Here is a 21,041-nt window from a genome sequence, read left to right as displayed (position 1 = left end):
GTGCCCGGGCGGGCTCGGGGAGGGGGTGGCGGAGAGGGGGGTGGCGGGGAGGGCTCGGGGAGGAGGCTGCCGGGGAGGGCTCGGGGAGGGCTCCGGGAGGGGGGTGGCGGGGAGGGCTCGGGGAGGGGGTGGCGGGGAGGGGGGGTGGCGGGGAGGGGGGTGCCCGGGCGGGCTCGGGGAGGGGCTGGCGGGGAGGGGGGTGCCCGGGCGGGCTCGGGGAGGGGCTGCTGGGGAGGGGGGTGGCGGGGAGGGCTCGGGGAGGAGGCTGCCGGGGAGCGGGGTGCCGGGGCGGACTCGGGGAGGGGGGTGGCGGGGAGGGGGGTGCCCGGGCGGGCTCGGGGAGGGGCTGCCGGGGAGGGGCGGCGGGCTCCCCCCGGGACCCACAGCTTCTGAACCCCCAAGTGGTCCTGCCCCGGGGCCCCTCCGCCATCTTTGCGTCCAGCTCCGCCGCCGCCACTTCCTCCCGGCTCAGAAGTTTCGCGCCAAATTGTCAGCCTGGCAAGATGGAGCCCGGCGGAGGCCGGGGACCTGACGTCACGAGACAGCAGCCAATCGGATTCGGAGGCCGGTCCGGGAGGCGGAGCTCGCAGGCGCAGAGCGGCCCAATCGCAGGCTGCGGGCCCCCGGGGACCCAATCAGGGTGCAGCGGCCGCGGCGCCCTGACGCGGCGCTTGGTTTTTCCCGCGAAAGGCGGCGGCGGGCGCGGAGGTGCTCTTGTGCTGGGTCCGAGGCGTTCGGAGGTCGAGGTGAGACCCGGGGCCTGGGTGCAGGGGGGCGGGGCGTGCGGGGGGGCGAGGTGAGACCCGGGGCCGGGGTGCGGGGGGGCGAGGTGAACCGGCGGCCGGGGTGCGGGGGGGGCGAGGTGAGACCCGGGGCCGGGGTGCGGGGGGGCGAGGTGAACGGGCGGTCGGGGTGCGGGTGGGCCGGGGCGTGCGGGGGGGCGAGGTGAGACCCGGGGCCGGGGTGCGGGGGGGCCGGGGCGTGCGGGGGGGGGAGAGGTGAGACCCGGGGCCGGGGCGTGCGGGGGGGCGAGGTGAGACCCGGGGCCGGGGTGCGGGAGGGCCGGGGCGTGCGGGGGAGCGAGGTGAGACCCGGGGCCGGGGTGCGGGGGGGCCGGGGCGTGCGCAGGCGTCCGCGCAGGAGGGCGCGGCGGGGTGGGCAGGGTGTCCTGGGCGGGCGGCGGTCCCCCGCCCCTTCCCTCCGAGCGGAGGCCGCCGCCGCCCCCGGCCTGCTCCAGCTGGTCGTCCCCGTGCCAGGCGCAGTCATGTCCGGCTTCGACGACCCCGGCATCTTCTACAGCGACAGCTTCGGGGGAGACGCCGCGGCCGACGAGGGGCAGGCGCGCAAATCGCAGCTGCAGAGGCGCTTCAAGGAGTTCCTGCGGCAGTACCGAGTGGGCACCGACCGCACCGGCTTCACCTTCAAATACAGGTGCGGCCCGGGGAGGTGGGGAGCTGGGGAGCTGGAGACCCCCCCCCGCCCCCCCCGCCGCAGAGCAGGCGCCGCTGTGGCCACGCGTGTGCACTCTGAGCGCGTTAGTGCCCCAGTGCATGGATGGGGACAGGGCCCCGGAGAGGTGAAGGAGCCTGTTCAGGCCTGAGGATTTGGGTACCAGCAGAGCTTCATCCGGGCCACTTCCGCGGCGCATTTGGTTTTGTACTTTTGATGAAAACCCCCCGGGGCCCCTAACCATCAGCTAGAACTTCCTTGGGCCCTTTGGTTCTTTATCTAGGACTGGTTGCTGTTCACTTCTTGTTTTTCTGTGTCATGTCTCTGATGCCTGGTAAACTCAAGCCCTCTATGGGTGCAAAAGGTGAAGGTGATGGTCAGGATTTAATTTCACTTAGGCATTCCTTCCAGTCTGGCCGCCTCTGTTGATCAGCACTTGCTGTCTGCCAGGCACTAAGGTACTGTTCCAGGTGCTGGGCTACCCACTGAACCTGCTCTTTGTCATTATATAGCCATTGGCAAGCCCAGCCTCTAACCTTAGCACCTTGAAATGCAGAGGAGTTGAATCTGTGGGTCCAGACATGGGCGTGAAATTATTAGTTGAGTGACTTCCAGGTAACGGTCTCCGTGTCATCAGTAAACGAGTGTCAGCAATTCTGCCTCCATTTATTCATGTATCAGCTGACATTGACCATGTGTGTGCCAGGCATTGTGCTAGGCACTAAGATACGAAGAGGTCCTGTTGCTTGCTCTTTAGAAGGTTGTACGTCAGTGGTCAGTGAAGCTCCTAAGTCAGTGAGGTCAAGGTGTGGAGGCCAAGAGATAAATTACAAAGTGACAGTTGCCTCCAAGGCGGAATAGCAAAGGGGAGTTAGGGAGGGCCTCCAGAGGAGCCCACCTTTGGCCCCCAGCTGAGAAGAGTTTCAGATATGGAGGGCCTTCTCTACAGAAGCAGTTGCCTGCCTGGGCGGAGAGTTATGGGTGGTCTGTTATAGTAAAGTGCTTTCTAGGTCAGGGTTGGCCGTTGCATGTGGCTCTGGGACATAAGGTCGAAGGGGTTAAGGTCTGAGATGAGGCTGAAGAGAGGGCTCTGCATAGCGTAGGTCAGTGTCCCTAAGTGCATTTTGGGATGGTAGTCCCATGGGATGGATGCTCTGTAGAAGTCCATCTGGTGGTCAATAAGGTAGTCTCTACCATCTTGTCTCCAGGTTTGAGCTTTGTGGTTTGGTAGCCTCTGAGAGAAAGTAAAAGGCTCCAGGGGGTCCTGCAGGGAGAAAAAAACAAAACATCCCAAAGTGACCTGTGCCCACAGCCCTGTCTGAGTGTTGAAATATCCTTTAGCCATCTTGGGGAGTGTTTAAACAGAACTGTTTTTTGAGGATGCCTCTGTGAGAAACAGGGATCCTCCACAGGGTTATATCACAGAACCACCTGGAAGTTGATGTGTGTTCTGGAAGAGGAGTAGGAGCAACGATGGTGATGATGTGGGCACAGTGAGGGTGCAGGTGCACCTCAGCCAGTGTTGATGTCCTCTTCTCTGCACCCCGCCCTGCCTCCACCTTGCCACCTGCCCACTCCAGGGATGAGCTCAAGCGCCATTACAACCTGGGGGAGTACTGGGTCGAAGTGGAGATGGAGGACCTGGCCAGCTTCGACGAGGACCTGGCTGACTACTTGTACAAGCAGCCGGCCGAGCACTTGCAGCTGGTGAGTGGGAACCTGTCCCCATTCAGGGAGCTGAATCCCCCAGGGCTGGCCCTGCTCTGGTCACTAACCGGTGTCGCCTTCCTCTTCTCCAGCTAGAGGATGCTGCAAAGGAGGTGGCTGATGAGGTGACCCGGCCCCGGCCCACAGGGGAGGAGGTGCTCCAGGACATTCAGGTCATGCTCAAGTCAGACGCCAGTCCGTCCAGCATTCGTAGCCTCAAGGTGGGTCCACTTAGAGGCTGGGGGGAGGGTGACAGTGGCCGCTGCACGGAGCATAGGAGCTTCAGACACAGACAGACCTGAGTGCCGGCTGTGCGACCCTGAGCAGCTCACCAGACCTCTGAGCCTGTTTCTTCCTCTGTAAAATTAACTCATTGGACAAATGTTTACCAAGCTCCTTCTGTGGGCAGAGGATTGAGTTGGGTTCTGGAGAAACAATGTTAAACAACAAACTCCTGTTCCTGTGGACTTTATACCCCCCACCCTGAGGGGTGTGCAGGGGGACCCTGAGTAAACCAGAGTATCACCCATGATGGTTGTAGATGATCGTAAGCTCAGTGGAGGAAGTCAGGGGGTGCAGAGAAGGCTTCCTTGGTGGAGAACCACCTGAGCAAAGGCCAAGCAGGGGGGCAGACAGCTGGGAGAGCACTCCAGGGAGGTGGCGGCACAGCTCCTGCAGAGCCTGAGTGCAAGGAGGGCATGCTATGTTCAAGGCCGTGTTGAAGGACAAGCCAGTGTGGCTAGAGAACGATTGGGAGGCAAGCAGGGTGGGCAGAGCCGGTCTGTCATCCAGGTGTTTGTTCTAACCGACAAATACTGAAGGCTGCTTCGCTTAGGTGCTGGGCTAGACCCTCACTCTAGACAGATGGGGCTGGCTTCTCATGGGGCTTATGGTGGGAGAGACAGGTAAGGGACATGGCGATGGCTTCAGGAGCCGGGTACAGTTGCGAAGGAACGAAAAGAACGAGGTAAACATGACAGTGGCTGAGGGAGGTGGATGGTGGTCAGAAGGAGGCCTCTGAGGAAGTGATGTTGGAGGGAGTCTGAGTGATGCATCGTCAGAGGTGTGACAGCCTCAGGAAGAGCCTTCCAGGCTCAAGGAGAAGCAGGTGCAAAGGCATTGAGGTAGGATGGTGGCATGCTTCAAGGAACAAGAAGCAGCCGGGGTGGCCGGACCCCAGTATGGGTGAGGGTTGGAGGAAGGGCAGGGGGAAACGGAGGGAAGAGGCCAGAGGGCCAGGGCTTTTCTAGCCAAGGGAAGGAGCTTGGATCCTCTATGAAGCACAGTAGAAAGACAGTGTATGTTTAAGTCGAATGGACCCGTTCCGTTTGCAAATGACTTCTCTGACTGTCGTGTGGAAAATTTATAAAATAGGCAGGAGAGCAGCGAGCAGGAAGTGATGATGGTCAGAATGGTGGTAGTTGTCATAGGGCTGTTGCTAGAATCTAGGGCAGCACGTGCCTGTGCTCAGCTTTCTCTGCAATAGGCCCCAGAGTCACCCAGTTAGCTAATGGCACCTCCTCATCATGTGCTGCACCCCCAGGGCCATGCTCTGGTCTTTGCTTGTGTCCCCACATCATGCAGATCTCTCGGGGCCCATGTCAAGCCGTCTTTGGCTCACACGGTGGCAGGTCTGTTCCAGAAGCAGGGTGGTGGACCCTGGAGCTTGTCAGCTTTACCTCTGCCTTCCCAGCACTGAGGAGGGGTTCCGTGACTCTGGAATCAAGCTCCATGTCACGTTTGCCTCTCTGTGGAAGTGGCATCCGTTGGACCTGTTTTATGGGGGGAGCTGTTTGGTTAGAGAGGCAAGGTTCAGCTCCCCCGGGGACACACTTCTTATTTTGGAGGACACAGCGTGCTTCAAGGAACAAGGCTATACCTGGCCTGCTTCAGGTGGTGGATTTCCTGTGATGGGGAGGAGACCTCCCCAGAAGGATCATTTGTCGGGGTGGCTTGGAGGGGTTGAAACCCATCCTTTCCAGCTCAGGATTCTGGGGTGCCAGGACACTCGCATCTTTGTAGTTTGTTTCTGAAAAACATGTGCCCCCCCCCCTTTTTTTAAAAAGATTTTATTTATTTATTCCTGAGAGAGAGAGAGAGAGAGAGGCAGAGACACAGGCAGAGGGAGAAGCAGGCCCCATGCATGGAGCCTGACTTGGGACTCGATCCCGGGTCTCTAGGATCATGCCCTGGGCTAAAGGCAGTGCCAAACCACCAAGCCACCGGGCTGCCCCAACACATGCTCTTCTGACTGAACCAGCTGAGTGCCCTAGGAAGAGATTTTTATCACATCGTATCTGCTATCCCTGTCTCCCTTTAACCAACCACCTCTTGGTGGCTCTGTGCAGTCGGACATGATGTCACACCTGGTGAAGATCCCTGGCATCATCATCTCAGCGTCTGGGGTCCGTGCCAAGGCCACCCGCATCTCTATCCAGTGCCGGAGCTGTCGCAACACGCTCAATAACATTGTCATGCGCCCGGGCCTGGAGGGCTATGCCCTGCCCAGGAAGTGCAACACGTGAGTGGGCCTTGCCGGGCCCAGTGACTGTTGGGAGTGACGTCTGGAGGGAGATGGGGGTGGGGAGGACTGGCCTGCAGCATGGGGCGTGCCCTGCGGGGGTGGCACAGGCCTGGGCACCAGGGCTGCTAACAAGGTGTAGTATCCTTCGTTGGTGAGTTCTGTTCGCATTAGGATGCCCACACAACCTTTGTGGGGACCCCAGGGTTGGGAGGGAGAAGCAGTCCAGGGGACAGTCCATCTGGGGTCTTCTAAAGCAAACTGGCTTGCCAGGGCAGCCTCCAGGCTGTTCTCCACCCCGCAGCTGGTGCCTACCCTGCGGGTGACCCAGTCATTTCTATGTCACCCAAAGTTAGGCGTGGTCCTGGCCCACACGACCCTCCAGGACCCACTCCCAGGTTCTTCTGGCCTTTGGTTGTCCTCCCTCTCTCTAGGCCCAGCCTCATTTCATCCCTCCGGTTCCTGGGATTGCTGAGCATACTTCTGGCACAGGGCCTTTGAACGTGCTATTTCCTCTGCCCCAAACATTCCCCTCTGCCCTCCACAGTCCTCATTTTCACTTCTGTCCGCTTTCTCTTATGTCATCTCCCAGAGGTTCCTCCCCAGGCCTCCATCTTACACATGGTGCACGCATACCTGGTCACTCTAACCCACCTGCCTGACAGCATGGGGCACCACTGTTATTCTGTCCTGCAGCCATTTGGCAGCTGGCTTTTTCAGTCTCCCCCACTGAAATGTTCACTGCCATGTCCCCTGGCCCATTGAACAGTGTCTGGCATGTAGTGGGTGCTTTGCTGTAACAGTGCTAGAGTAATTGAACTCTGACTTCATTACATGGGGGTAAGAAGAGGCCTAGACCCCGAGAATGGTCTCCACGTGCCCAGACCCTCACCAGGAGTTCCTGGGATTGGAGTGGGGGTTTCATGAGGTCATTGGTGAGCTACCTGTGGGGACACCAAGCCTTACGGGAATTGAGAGTGTGGTTTGTCTGCGTCCTTTAAGTTAATGGAGGAGCCAGGCCTGGTCTGTGGTCCCCCCCTCCTTTGAAGGGCCTTGTCCAGCAACTCCCAGAATCCTAAACTTGCCATTGGCTGGATCTTGTCCCCCAACTCCAGTGACCCTCTCTCCTTCACCCTATAGGGATCAGGCTGGGCGCCCCAAGTGCCCCCTGGACCCCTATTTCATCATGCCTGACAAGTGCAAGTGTGTGGACTTCCAGACGCTCAAGCTCCAGGAGCTGCCTGACGCGGTGCCTCATGGCGAGATGCCTAGACACATGCAGCTCTACTGTGACAGGTGAGGTGGGGTGGGGTGGGCATCCCTGGGGGCAGGTGGCCCTGGCTGTGGCTGGTGAGTGTGGTGGGAGGAGAGGACGGCTTGTTCTGGACACTTGTTCACAGGGACACTGGTGCTTCCCATCTGTTTCCATCTCTTCCCATTCTCCTGGAATCTGCGGGGGCCCGGAGCCCCACCATGCACACAAGGGCCTGGAACTCTAAAGGACTGGCTGGCTTTGAGAGCTTTGAGCCTGGGCTCTTCTGGGAGGGTCCCTGCAGCTCAGAGAGCCCCCTGCCCCGCCCGTGTCCCAGGCTCTCTGATAGCATTCTTCCTCGGGTTCTGCCGAAGGAGGATGGTGCTAGGGTGCTTGGCTAGCATTTGGTCCCCTCAGGGCCACCTGGGAGGGAGGCTTGTAGCTGTGGGGGTTGTTCCTCACCTGGGCTTGCACACCTGGACATATGTGCTGGTGTTGTGGTGCCGTGTGTTTCCCTGGGGAGTGGATCCATAGGCTTCCTTAGCGTCATCAGTGGCAGCTGTGCGTGTAGAAGTCAGACGGGTGAGTTACATGAGCTGGAGAAGGCTCGGTTTCCTCATCAGTAAAGTGGGCTCAATGACAGTCCTTAATCTCTAGTGAGGCTGCTGGGAGATGTTAATTGGAAAATGAGCCTATTTTGTATAGGCCCTTGATACAAGTTAAGTAAGTATTTGGTGCTTGTTAGGTTATTCTCCACACAGTTTGTAGTCCAGACTTAAGAAGTGGTGCGTGGGAAGGGTGCCCCAGAGTCCTCTCAGAACTGTGACAAGACGCCCATGGACAGTCCTCTGTGGGATGTAATTATTTCTGGCACGTGGAAAGAACACTTTTGGGTCTGTGTCCTCTCTTGAGCACGTCCGATCACTTTATCACTGTTCCCCACACCTCCAAGCTCAGAGAGGTGCGGTGACTTTGTTGAGGCCACATAGCTTCTAAGTGGCAAGAGTGCAGCTACGTGCCCCCAGGGTCCCCTCCGTGCTGCACTGCGGTTCTGACTGGAGGGACTCAGAGACTTCTGTTTCAGCATCTTAGTTTTGAAAAGACAACCTGGAAGTCCAGAGGCAGGATGAGTTGACTGAGCTCATGGAGCCCCGAAGAGGCAGAAATGGGGGGTGGTGGTGACCCTTGCAGAGAAGCTGGAGGGCCTGTGGAGGAAGGCTTCCCAAGGTGGCTGAGGGGAGCCCTGCGACGAGTCCGCAGCAGCTAAGATGGGGATGGGGCTTCTGAAGACTGGGTGGGCTAGCGCTGAGCCTGCCCTGTGGCCCCAACTGGCGGAACGAATGAGTCCTTGAGGGCAGGGAAGGGTCAAGGCCACCACAGCGACCAACGGCGACCAAGACCAATGCAGCCTTGGTCTTCAGTGTCCTACCTGGGCCATGCGTGCTTGGCGTGGGGGCCCCGAGGGATGGAGAGGCCTGGGGCCAGCCCGGGAGGTGAGGGTGACAGGGTGGGTGATGGTCAGGGACTCGCTGTCCCCAGCAGGCTCTAATCTTTGTTTCCCCTCCCCCTGTCTCCTCAGGTACCTGTGTGACAAGGTTGTCCCTGGGAACAGGGTCACCATCATGGGCATCTACTCCATCAAGAAATTTGGCCTGACCACCAGCAAGGGCCGTGACAGGGTGGGTGTGGGCATCCGGAGCTCCTACATCCGTGTCCTGGGCATCCAGGTGGACACAGATGGCTCCGGTGAGTGGGGCCTGGGCCCTGCCTGTGCCAGCCCCCACGCCCAGCCCCGCTGCTGTCTCTCCCCTGGGTTATCGTTGGGCCTCCCTGTCTCCCTCTGCCCACCCTTCCCAGTGGTACCTGGGAGCCTCCAGGGTCCAGCCCTCCAGGTCCTCAGACCACCCTTCTTCCTCTTCCTTCCTGGACCCCGAGAACCAGCTTAGGCTTGTGCTGGCCAGGCTCTGGGGCCTGACCTACAGGAGGCCCTGACCATGCTGGCCGGGTGTCCTCACACAGCACCCACATGCCCTCCCTCTCCGGCCCACCCACCCAGGCCGCAGCTTTGCCGGGGCCGTGACCCCCCAGGAAGAGGAGGAGTTCCGGCGCCTGGCCGCCCTCCCCAATGTCTACGAGGTCATCTCCAAGAGCATCGCTCCGTCCATCTTTGGGGGCACAGACATGAAGAAGGCCATCGCCTGCTTGCTGTTTGGGGGTTCCCGAAAGAGGTGGGGGTTCAGTACTGCCAGGTCTGGGGAGGGGATGGGTGCTTGGCCCATGGAGGGAGCTGCCGAAGCTCAAGACTTGAATGTTCTCACTTTCCCAGGACCCTCAGCCTTGCCTGCTATTCCCAGCCCCTTCTCCAGCATCCAGCCTTGCTGTCAGCCCGCTAATGGCCAGTCCGTGCTCTCCTACCCAGAGGGATCCCGTGACCTGGGCTAGGGGCAGCCTGGGGGAGGGGGCCAGCAGATGCAGTGGGGAGAGCTCTGGGCTTGGAGTCTGGAGACAAGAGGTTAAATCTCTGCTTTGCTGCTTATTTCCTGTGTGACCTTGGGTGAGAGATACCACCTCTCTGGGCCCAAGTTTCCTTGGCGACAGGGAAGGAAAGGACATAGCACTTGTAGGACAGCATGTGTCCTTTTGAAACTAGAAAGCAGTGGAGCTAGGACGATAACCGTACCAGCAGCCTCCACATACGGGGTCCTCACTGTGCACTGGCCTTCTTGCAAGCGCTTTCGTGTGTGCGACACCCAGCCAGTCCTCATGGTGACCCTCAGAGGAAGGGATGTTTGATCAGACACTGTGTGCCCTGGCCCTGAGTGTCCTGTCCTTGGCCGACCCTGCCCTGGAGACAAACTGTTTCCTCCAACGTTACTACGGGCGAGGCAGGGGACATGGTGGCTGCTGTGCAGGAGGGTCTCAGCCCAGAGCCCCTGCCTGTCCGATGCTCTGAGGCTCGTGACGCAGGCTGTGGGGCCGACTGCCAGCTCGCCCTATGACTGGCCTGAGTCTCATCCTTGCCCACCTGCCTGTCTTCCCCCAGGCTCCCCGACGGACTCACCCGCCGAGGAGACATCAATCTGCTGATGCTGGGGGACCCCGGGACGGCCAAGTCCCAGCTGCTGAAGTTTGTGGAGAAGTGCTCTCCCATCGGGGTGAGTGCCTGGGCCTTGCTGTTTTGCTTGGTTGCCCCTGTGTGAAGGCAGGCTGCGGGCAGGGCCGCGGGGTCCCTGGGCCTTCTGGGGGCTGGCCCCCCACAGTCTCTTCCTTATTCTTGTTGGTCATGGTCAGGACAGAACAGAGTGGAGGAAGGGGGCCATCGGGCATGGGTGGATCTGGGGTGGTGGGTGGAGTGTAGCTTGAGAGGCAGCATGGCTTTGGGTCTCAGCCTGGCCAGGAGCTAGCTGGCTGTGGACCCTGAGCAAGTTGTATCGCATAGATGTGCTGGCCTTATTCTCCGCTCACTGCATGGTGGGTACTGTGGTGCCTTTTAAGGAAGAGGAAACGGCACAGAATAGGTCACTCCTGCCCGGGATCCCACAGCTAGTAAGTGCGAGCACAGGGATGTGACCCCAGTTGTATGGTAGGCGGGGTCCTCCGTGTTGTGGTCAGTGGGTCTGGGGGCTCAGAGTGGGACGAAGCTGACCCAGGGGGACAGGGCTGCGCCGGTGGGAGGTATGGCCCGCGGGTTGGTCAGAGAGGGGAGATGCCCGGTGTGGACTCTGGTGGTTGTCTGATGAAAACACACAAGCTCTACTCTGCACCGTGGGGTGTTTTTCAGTGTCTGATGGCCACGTTGAAAGACTAAAAGGAGTAGAGGAAATAAATCTTCGTATTCTAATTCAGTGTATCTGAAGTGTTAACTCTTTTAGTGTGCAGTGTAATATAAATACCATTGCATGCTTTACGTTCTCTTTTTAAGCACTAAGTTCAAAACCGTGTGTGTTTTACACCATAAGCTCACCTCACTTTGGACAGTGGCAGTGTGGGGCATGTGGGTCTGCACAAAGAGGAAGGGCCTGGGGAGGGAGAGCCTTTTCCTTAGGGGTTGGGAGTCCCCATCCCAGCCCTAAGGCCACCTGGAAGTAGGTTGTTCCTCTCCTGTGGGCCTCCATGGGCTCACCTGTGAGCTGGGGCCCTGAGCGCTACATCGTAGGGCTGTGGTGGGGCTCAGATGACCATGTGGATGTGGATTCCCCCTTGGTCAGAACCTAGTGACCAGACTGGTGCCAGGACTGCCTTCCACCTGAGGGAGGAGTACAGGTTCTGTTCAGGGCTCTGCAGCCAGCTTTGGTGCGTGACACTGGGCGAGCCACTTCAGTCTGAGCCCTTGACTCTCTGGGGTGAGGGCCTGGAGCTGGAGCTGGGTTGAGTCCTGATACCTCCCTCCCCTCGCCCAGGTGTACACATCTGGGAAAGGCAGCAGTGCAGCTGGCCTGACAGCCTCAGTGATGAGGGACCCCTCGTCCCGGAACTTCATCATGGAAGGTGGTGCCATGGTCCTGGCCGATGGTGGAGTTGTCTGTATTGACGAGTTTGACAAGGTGGGTCTGATGGTGAGGTGGCGGCTGAAAGGTGGGTAGCACCTCGTAGTCGTGGGGCTGGGCTTGTGGCCTCCTGTGCTCAGACAGCAGCAACCACCTCTGACTTGGAGACCAGCACTGGGTCTCCGGGCCTGTTACTAGAGGGAAGTAGTTGAACCTCTCTGAGCCTCAGTTTGTTTTTTTTTGTTTTTTTAATTCATAGAGACACAGCTAGAGAAGAGGCAGAGACACAGGCAGAGGGAGAAGCAGGCACCATGCAGGGAGCCCGATGTGGGACTCGATCCCGGGTCTCCAGGATCACGCCCTGGGCTGCAGGCGGCGCTAAACCGCTGCGCCACCGGGGCTGCCCTGAGCCTCAGTTTCCACATCTCGAGAGGGGGATAGGAGAGCCAGGCCCACACAGCTTATTGTCAGCAGGATGAGAGGCCACCTAGCTCCTGCCGTGGGCCTGGTGTAGTGTCGGGTCTTGGGACTGGTAGCTGCGTGGTGTTCTGCTGCCCTGGTCACCTGTCCCCTCGCCTGGGTGCCACAGACATTTCTGCCCCACACAGATGCGGGAAGACGACCGAGTGGCGATCCACGAGGCCATGGAGCAGCAGACCATCTCTATAGCCAAGGTGCGTGGCTGCCATGCAGCCTGGCCCAGCCATGGGGAGGGTGCTGGACAGGGCCGGGGGTGGGGGTAGGTGCTTGGGCCCCAGCCTTGGGCTGCTCTATGCACCTAGGGCTGGGGCTTGTTGGCCCATGTCCGCTGGTGGCAGCAGTCGGCCTAACATCCGTTGGCCTGGTGTCTGTCCACCTGGCGTGCTGCAATGAGCGCATGTTTGCACGGAGGGCTATGTCCCTGGCTCCTCATGTCTGTCCTCTGCTCCCCTCCCTCCCCCTCTCAGGCCGGGATCACCACCACCCTCAACTCCCGCTGCTCTGTCCTGGCTGCCGCCAACTCGGTGTTCGGTCGATGGGATGAGACGAAGGGGGAGGACAACATTGACTTTATGCCCACCATCTTGTCCCGCTTTGACATGATCTTCATCGTCAAGGATGAACACAATGAGGAGAGGGATGTGGTGAGTCCTGAGCAGGCTGGGACCGTGGTTTTGAGGGCAGGTAAACAAGGGCCTTGGTGCTAAGTCCTGCCCATCAGATCTGCCTGTTAACAGGCAGCTGGGGGCAGTGGCTGCAGAGAATGCTGGGCCAGGGGTCCAGAGTCCTGCTCCTGGGGGTGCTGTGCTTGCACTTGGGTAAATGATTCCCTCCCTGGGGCCCAGCCCCTTGCATCCAAAAGGGAACTGGACTCATCCAAGGGAACTGGACTCTGCAAGTAACAGAACCCCAGCTCTGGCCAGAACATTTCTGGAAGGGACAGAGTGGCTTATGTAGGGAGTGAGGCTAGGGGTGTGAGGCCCACCCTTCTCTGGGCTCAGTATCTGAGCTCTGTCTCTGCCTCCCTTGCCAGTCTTAGTCTCAGCCAGCTGCTCTCTTCTTGGTGGCAGATAAGGCCCTGGCAGCTCTGGGATTTTGTCTAATCAGCTCACAGCTCGCAAGAAAAGAGGGGCCTCCTTTCCGTGGGTTCTGGCCCTTCCAGCTCCACCCTCCCTGCCTGCTCAACTTGTGTGGGGATGCTGGCTCAGGAGGGCCCACGGGCTGACCCAGTGTCCCCTCGGCCCCCCTAGATGCTGGCCAAACACGTCATCACTCTGCACGTGAGTGCGCTGACCCAGACCCAGGCTGTGGAGGGTGAGGTGGACCTGACCAAGCTGAAGAAGTTCATTGCCTACTGCCGAGCGTGAGTCCTGGACCTAGGCCCTGCGGGAGTCTCCCGGGGTGGGAGGGGACCTAGAAGCCTGGGCCTGCTTCTCACACAGGATGCCTGACATGAGGCCCTTTTTGGGGTTTGGGCTTTGCTCCTATCTGACCTTGTACAGGTCACGCGGTGGCTCCCGGCCTCAGTTTCCCCGTTGCTAAAATGAGAAGGTAGGAATTAGAAGGTCTCGAAGCCCCGCCAGGACTCTTACGTGCAGGGAGGCAGTAATGCAATGGGGACCCTGTGGGCGTGGGCTCTGGGTGACATCTGCCCCACTGTGTGACCTTGGGCAAGTTGGTTGGCCCCTGAGCCTCTCTTTCCCTGGACTGGTGTGACCTAGGGTTCTTGTGAGGATTGCACAGATGATTGAGTGCTCAGTGCAGCCCTGCACTGAGGAAACATTCAGGAAATGGCAGCTGCGACTTCTATTCTCGTTCTTCTCACAAATTGCCAGTAATAGTGATCCCGCATATAGTTAGTGTTCAGTGCCAGGTGGTCCTCTGAGTGAGTGACGTGTGAATGAGCTTAACCCTGTCCCAAAGCCTTTGTGGGTGCTGTAGTAAGCCATCGTACAGGTAGGACTGAGGCGGAGAAGCAGAGGGAAAGAGGTTAAGTGACTCATCCAAGGTTGTTAGTGGAAGGTAGCAGAGCCAGGATTTGAACCCAGGCACTGTGCTGGGAAGCTGCACCTCTGCCTCTCTTGTCTCTTGTTGGAGATAAAACCTGAGGGTGGGGGTCTTCGAGGGCCCCTCTTGCGGGAGATGAGGTGCTGTAGTCAGGTGAGTCCCTAAGTACCCGCCCCCCCAGCTGCAGTGATGAGCCCAGCAGCTCCTGCTCCAGCAGTCCTTGTCACAATTCCTTTTTTTTTTTTAATTTATTATTATTTTAAGATTTTATTTATTCATGAAACACACACACACACAAACACACACACACACACACACACACACACACACAGAGAGGCAGAGACACAGGCAGAGGGAGAAGCAGGCTTCATGCAGGGAGCCCGATGTGGGACTTGGTCCCGGGACTCCAGGATCACACCCTGGGCTGAAGGCAGGCGCTAAACCCCTGAGCCACCTGGGGATCTCCTTTCGTCACAATTCCTTTTGGCCACATCCTCGGGGGCTTGGCCCTGGGTATGAGTCACCCCACCTTGATGCCAGGTCCTGGGTGGCTGTGGGGAATGGACTCCCTTCTCCTGGCCTGGTTTCTTATCCTCTGGAGGAGGGTGGGATTAGGTGATCTGAGTATTGTCCTGAATCTGTGATGTCATTTGGCTGGGGATACAGTGGGTGTCCCAAGGTTCCTTCCTGGACCAATGGCAGCTGCTCCCCCATCCTGCAGGAAGTGTGGCCCCCGGCTATCAGCAGAGGCTGCAGAGAAACTGAAGAACCGGTATATCATCATGCGGAGCGGGGCCCGGCAGCATGAGAGGGACAGCGACCGCCGCTCCAACATTCCCATCACTGTGCGGTGAGTAGGGGCCAGGGGACTGGACCCAGGTGGGCAGGACGGGCCTCAGTTTACACAGCAGGATGTGCCCAGCAAGCCCGGGGCCAAGGGCCCCTATTACCACTGTGCAGGCCCGTAATAAGGGCTGCTGGTCAGGTCAGCTTGGGGGAGTATCAGCAGTGGCCTCCCTGATGATATGTATTTCTTGGCTTGTTTTAAGTTTGAGGAAACGTGGAACCTGTTTTTTCTGAATTTTGTCTGGCTTCCTTCATTGCAGGAAAGCCTGGGGGTGAGGGAAGGGCCTGGTCATGGGATTTCAAGACCTGGGTCTTAGACTTTGGCCCACTCTGACTGAAGGGAAATTCCTTTCCTTCTCTGGACCTCAGTTTTCATAGTTCTTAACTTTTCATTCTTTTGAGTTTATACGGTAGGAGGTTGGGCCTACCTGGGCTGGATCCTGTTTCTAGTAGGATTAGTTAGAAGTGGATTTAGCTGTAAGTAATGGAACACTCAAAAAAAAAAAAAAAAGAAAAAAGAAAAAACTCAAAAAAGTAAAGTCAGTTAATTGAAAATTTACTTCTCACATAAAGATGTTTGAGGGTAAGTGGTACAGGGTTGGTGTGATGGCTCCTCAGTGTCATTAGCAACTTGGGCTCATCCTCATCCTCATAGATGGCTGCTGGATCTCTAGCCATTACCTCTGCATTCCAGGCGACAGGAGAGGAAGGGGAAGAAGGGCCCATCTTTCCTTAAAGATGTTTCCTGAAATCCCCACAAAACGTTTGGACTGAGAACTTGTTGGCTGAATCTTAGTCGCATAGACACGTCTAGATGCAAGGGAGGCTGGGGAATGTCTTAGCTGGGTGCCACATGCCGGAGTCAAAATCGGGGTTCCGTCACCAAGGAGGAAAGGGCAGCAGTCTCTTCTGCGGCCTTCTTCCCTTGGGCGGGGCGAGGCCGTGAACTGAGTCCACCCATGGCTCCCACAGGCAGCTGGAGGCCATTGTGCGCATCGCCGAGGCCCTCAGCAAGATGAAGCTGCAGCCCTTTGCCACAGAGGCAGATGTGGAGGAGGCTCTGCGGCTCTTCCAGGTGTCCACGCTGGACGCCGCGTTGTCCGGCACTCTGTCAGGTGAGCGGACCCCCTGGGACACGGACTCGGCCACGCTGAGGTCCCAGCTTGGTGCCCTGGGGGAGCCAGGCAGTGCCCCAGAGCCTGGGAGCCTGTGTTGCTTCTGTGCGTTGGCCCAGCATCTCTGAACTACCTCCCTTGCGCTTGGCCCTTTTCCCTCCATCTTCCTCCCTGATGAGAAGCCACAACGTTCTCCCTCAGACCCTTGAACATGATCCTTTTGGCTCTGTTAATGATTAAGAACTGTGATTTTATCATTGTCGGGGATAGCATTCCTGCCCTAAGCTCATAACGATTTTGAGTGCTTCCAGAACTCTTTTCCTTGTTCTGTGTCCAGCTGCCCCCAGAGACCGGATGGGCACACAGAAGACAGGCACTTGGGGGCTGGGTCAGGGTGCCAAGGTGTGGTTCCGTAGCTGGACTGCAGATCTCTCCACCCATGGGCCTGTGTGGGTCAGACCCCTGTTGATCCTATTCTGGGTTCAGGCTCGGCCTTGAGGGGGCCCTCCTGGAGCTCGGCCTTGAGGGGGCCCTCCTGGAGCTCGGCCTTGAGCGGGCCCTCCTGGAGCTCGGCCTGTAACGGGCCCTTCTGGAGCTCGGCCTTGAGGGGGCCCTCCTGGAGCTCGGCCTTGAGCGGGCCCTCCTGGAGCTCGGCCTTGAGCAGGCCCTCCTGGAGCTTGGCCTGTGGTAGGCTCTCCTGGAGCTCGGCCTTGAGGGGGCCCTCCTGGAGCTTGGCCTTGAGGGGGCCCTCCTGGAGCTTGGCCTTGAGGGGGCCCTCCTGGAGCTCGGCCTTGAGGGGGCCCTCCTGGAGCTTGGCCTTGAGCGGGCCCTCCTGGAGCTTGGCCTGTGGTAGGCTCTCCTGGAGCTCGGCCTTGAGCAGGCCCTCCTGGAGCTTGGCCTGTGGTAGGCTCTCCTGGAGCTCGGCCTTGAGGGGGCCCTCCTGGAGCTTGGCCTTGAGGGGGCCCTCCTGGAGCTCGGCCTTGAGGGGGCCCTCCTGGAGCTTGGCCTTGAGCGGGCCCTCCTGGAGCTTGGCCTGTGGTAGGCTCTCCTGGAGCTCGGCCTTGAGGGGGCCCTCCTGGAGCTTGGCCTTGAGGGGGCCCTCCTGGAGCTTGGCCTTGAGGGGGCCCTCCTGGAGCTCGGCCTTGAGGGGGCCCTCCTGGAGCTCGGCCTTGAGCGGGCCCTCCTGGAGCTTGGCCTGTGGTAGCCTCTCCTGGAGCTCGGCCTTGAGCGAGCCCTCCTGGAGCTTGGCCTTGAGGGGGCCCTCCTGGAGCTTGGCCTTGAGGGGGCCCTCCTGGAGCTTGGCCTTGAGGGGGCCCTCCTGGAGCTTGGCCTTGAGGGGGCCCTCCTGGAGCTTGGCCTTGAGGGGGCCCTCCTGGAGCTTGGCCTTGAGCGGGCCCTCCTGGAGCTTGGCCTGTGGTAGGCTCTCCTGGAGCTCGGCCTTGAGCGGGCCCTCCTGGAGCTTGGCCTTGAGCGGGCCCTCCTGGAGCTTGGCCTTGAGGGGGCCCTCCTGGAGCTTGGCCTTGAGGGGGCCCTCCTGGAGCTTGGCCTTGAGGGGGCCCTCCTGGAGCTTGGCCTTGAGCGGGCCCTCCTGGAGCTTGGCCTGTGGTAGGCTCTCCTGGAGCTCGGCCTTGAGCGGGCTCTCCTGGAGCTTGGCCTTGAGCGGGCCCTCCTGGAGCTTGGCCTGTGGTAGGCTCTCCTGGAGCTCGGCCTTGAGCGGGCTCTCCTGGAGCTCGGCCTGTAACGGGCCCTCCTGGAGCTCGGCCTGTGGTAGGCTCTCCTGGAGCTCGGCCTTGAGCGGGCTCTCCTGGAGCTTGGCCTTGAGCGGGCCCTCCTGGAGCTCGGCCTGTGGTAGGCTCTCCTGGAGCTCGGCCTTGAGCGGGCTCTCCTGGAGCTTGGCCTGTGGCAGGCTCTCCTGGAGCTCGGCCTGTAACGGGCCCTCCTGGAGCTCGGCCTTGAGCGGGCTCTCCTGGAGCTCGGCCTGTGGTAGGCTCTCCTGGAGCTCGGCCTGTGGTAGGCTCTCCTGGAGCTCGGCCTTGAGCGGGCCCTCCTGGAGCTTGGCCTTGAGCGGGCCCTCCTGGAGCTCGGCCTGTGGTAGGCTCTCCTGGAGCTCGGCCTTGAGCGGGCTCTCCTGGAGCTTGGCCTGTGGCAGGCTCTCCTGGAGCTCGGCCTGTAACGGGCCCTCCTGGAGCTCGGCCTTGAGCGGGCCCTCCTGGAGCTCGGCCTTGAGCAGGCTCTCCTGGAATGGGCTCATTCCTTCACGTGTGGGTGTCCTGTTTGCCAGACACCATTCCAAGGGTCGTGGTTTAAGAGTGAAGGGACCTCAAAGTCCCTACCTTGTGGGCCTCATTCTGAGTGAGGGGAGAGATAGCAGAGGCAGATGGCTCTGTAGGGAGTGAGGTGGGGGGGTTGTGGCAGGGAGTGGGGTGGGGGTTTGTGGCAGGCCAGGTGTGTTGGGAGGAGAAGATGCCTCCCCATGGAGGGGGGGTGGTCAGGATGGCGTCTGTCTCTGAGGAGGTGATGTTATGGAGGCATTAGTGCAACGTGAGGACATAAGGCCCTGGGGGGTCTTATGAGACCCAGAGAGAACTCTGGGTAGATAGAGGGAAGACTCAATGCTGTGCCTCCACAGAGGGTGCAGGCTTGGCAGATTCCAGGACCGGAGTGGCTGGGACCTGGGGTGGTGGGAAGGGCCTGATCACCCCTACCCTTCCCCCTTGGGGATGGCTGCCTCTGCTCTCTGCTCTGGAGGGGATTTCTGTCTGGTGAGACATTGGTGAACAGAGGGCTGTCTGGAATGCTGATGCAGAGGGCACATGTGATTTGGGACAGTGACATTTGAGTTAGGTTTTGCAGCCTGTGTAGGAGTTTGCCATGTAGACCCGTTTGAACCTGGAGCCTTGAAGTCCCTCTGAGGGGCTTTGCACTGTCTCCTCTGCTGAAACTCCACGGCATCTGTAGGCAGGCCGTGCTCAGCAGGAGAGACTCACCCTGAACAGTAGTTGGAAGTCAGGAGCCTCCTGCTTGCCCGGGCAGCCTGACCAGCCGGATTGGGTCCCTGCATTACCAGCATACTCAGCTCATGTCCCTCCTCAGAGCCCTCCACTGCCTGCTTCTCCCAGAATCACAGCAAAACCTGTCCCTGGCCCCTGGACTGGGCTTTGAACAAAGCCAGGTTTTTCCCTTCATACCTTTGCAGCTGCCATCCCCTCTGCCTGGAACATCCTTCAGCACAGGCGGGCCTTGTCTGCTGACTCGGGGCGCTCATGAGCCATCTGCTCAGGCCTACGCTGCGAGCTCCTCCCCTTCCTTGAGGTTTTTCTCCTTTTGAGTTTTTCTTCTGAGCCACCTTTCTTGTCTCAGGGACCCTGTCTCCCCAGGCCTCCCACCATGGGCATACTGAGTTCCATGGGCACCCTGTTCCCACCCACCTGTCTCCTTTTGCCCATAGGGGTGGAGGGCTTTACCAGCCAGGAGGACCAGGAGCTTCTGAGCCGCATCGAGAAGCAGCTAAAGCGCCGCTTTGCCATCGGCTCCCAGGTGTCAGAGCACAGCATCATCCAGGACTTTACCAAGCAGGTGCGCCTTCCCCGGGGCCTGGTAGTGGGGCCTGGTAGTGGGGCTGGGGCTTTCCTGCCAGCTCCTGTAGCCTGGTCCTCATGCACCTGGCACCTGTGTCCTGTTGCTCAACAGACGGGCCTGGGATTAGGATGGGGCAGTGGTTCCTGTCGTTTGTCCCCTAGGGACTGCTTCAGTCTGGGCTGGAGGTGGTTTTCTGTCCCATTAGAGAAGAGGACAGGGGCTGGCGTTCTCGTAGAGATACACCCAGGCTCCCCCATCTGTCCTTTCCCCCACTGCCTGGCTTTTATGGGATGAGAGGGGCAGAGCTGGAGGGTGAGCCGTGCAGTTCTCGAAGGACAGTGCTCTGGACCCCAGAGAGGGGGTGGGGCCTTCCGGATGCCGTGGAGAGCTTGTGGTCATCAAAACCACAGGAACAATCCATCAGTTGCTGGTTTCAGCTCCTCTTCATGTGCATCATCCGGTTTCAGTCTTTACAGCAGTTTCTTGCAGTAGGTGGTCCCACGCCCCATGTAGGTGAGCAGACCGAGGCTTCCAGAGAGGTTTAGGGGTCAAGAGTTGGGTTCTGGAGTCCGTGGACTCAGTTGACAGTTCCAGCTCTGCCACTTAATTGCTGTGTGACTTTTAGCCTCTGTGTGCCTCAGCTCCTCCCCTGTAACATGGGCATAACTGCAGTACAGCTGCGTGGGGACCGGGTGAGGTGACATTCGCCCCATATGTGCTCAGGACATGTGAGCTCTTCTTGGGAGCAAAGGAGATAGTTGTGAAGGCCTTTTATAAACCAGCAGGTTCTCCACAAGTGGGGAGGACATGAGGGTTCCCTTGGGGCTCCGCAGGGCCAGTGGGTGGGCCAGAGGCTGTTTTGGGGTTCCCTCGGGAGGCATGCTCCTGCATCCGGCCTTGTGTCCACAGAAATACCCGGAACACGCCATCCACAAGGTCCTGCAGCTCATGCTGCGACGGGGCGAGATCCAGCATCGCATGCAGCGCAAGGTCCTCTACCGCCTCAAGTGAGCCCTGCTGCCCCGTGGACTTGCCCTTGCCTCTGCGTCCCACAGCCCAAATGGCGCCAGCCTCTGCCTCCCCACCGCTGTCTTGGACATCCCACGTGCTATGCCCCTCCTGGGTGGAGGGGTCCCCACCTGCCCTGGTGGAAGGAGCACCCTGCCCACCTCACTGCCTCTGGGTGTCTGCTTCTGGTGCAGCTCCAGGAAATGTACTTTTGGAGTTTGTTGAAATAATAAAGCCGTGGTGTGTTTGTATGCCTGTGGGCTTCTGTGCCAGGGAGCCTGTTGCCACCCCCACGTTGCCTTTAAGGCAAAGCAGGTGTGGGGGAAGGACAGGCCCTGGAGTCAGACAGAACGGGTTTCTGACCTGCATCGGCCACTCAGGCTCTTTCCCTTTCCTTCTCTGAGTTCCTGAACTGGTCAGTGGGGATGCGGCCAGTTCCTTGCTGGCGGTGGTGAGAATGCCACCAGAGCTAGCATGCATGCAAGCACTCTGTAGAGTGCGGGAGGTCGGCCTGCCTCCACCCTTGCCCAGCAGCTTGGAGGGTGGGCACGAGCCGTGGTTTTGCCTCGGACTGGCTGGTTCACCAGTCT

At 59.5% G+C, this 21,041-nt stretch overlaps 1 protein-coding gene across 1 annotated transcript; it reads left to right on the top strand.

The window, feature by feature from the left end:
- Positions 1-623: 623 nt before the first annotated feature.
- Positions 624-20,702, top strand: MCM5 (minichromosome maintenance complex component 5). The gene is made up of 17 exons (XM_041754034.1): positions 624-746; positions 1,257-1,431; positions 3,030-3,156; positions 3,249-3,377; positions 5,505-5,677; positions 6,818-6,973; positions 8,509-8,675; positions 8,986-9,157; positions 9,973-10,084; positions 11,330-11,473; positions 12,025-12,090; positions 12,364-12,540; positions 13,147-13,259; positions 14,625-14,753; positions 15,722-15,864; positions 19,313-19,440; positions 20,353-20,702. Exons 2-17 carry the CDS (start codon positions 1,265-1,267, stop codon positions 20,452-20,454), a joined length of 2,205 nt encoding a protein of 734 aa, XP_041609968.1. The 5' UTR covers positions 624-746; positions 1,257-1,264; the 3' UTR covers positions 20,455-20,702.
- The last annotated feature ends 339 nt before the right edge of the window (positions 20,703-21,041 follow it).

The sequence above is a fragment of the Vulpes lagopus genome, chromosome 5 (assembly GCF_018345385.1).
Source record: "Vulpes lagopus strain Blue_001 chromosome 5, ASM1834538v1, whole genome shotgun sequence".
Lineage (NCBI taxonomy): Eukaryota > Metazoa > Chordata > Mammalia > Carnivora > Canidae > Vulpes > Vulpes lagopus.
Note: the sequence above shows the minus strand (reverse complement) of the source record. Positions and strands in the feature narration are given on the sequence as shown.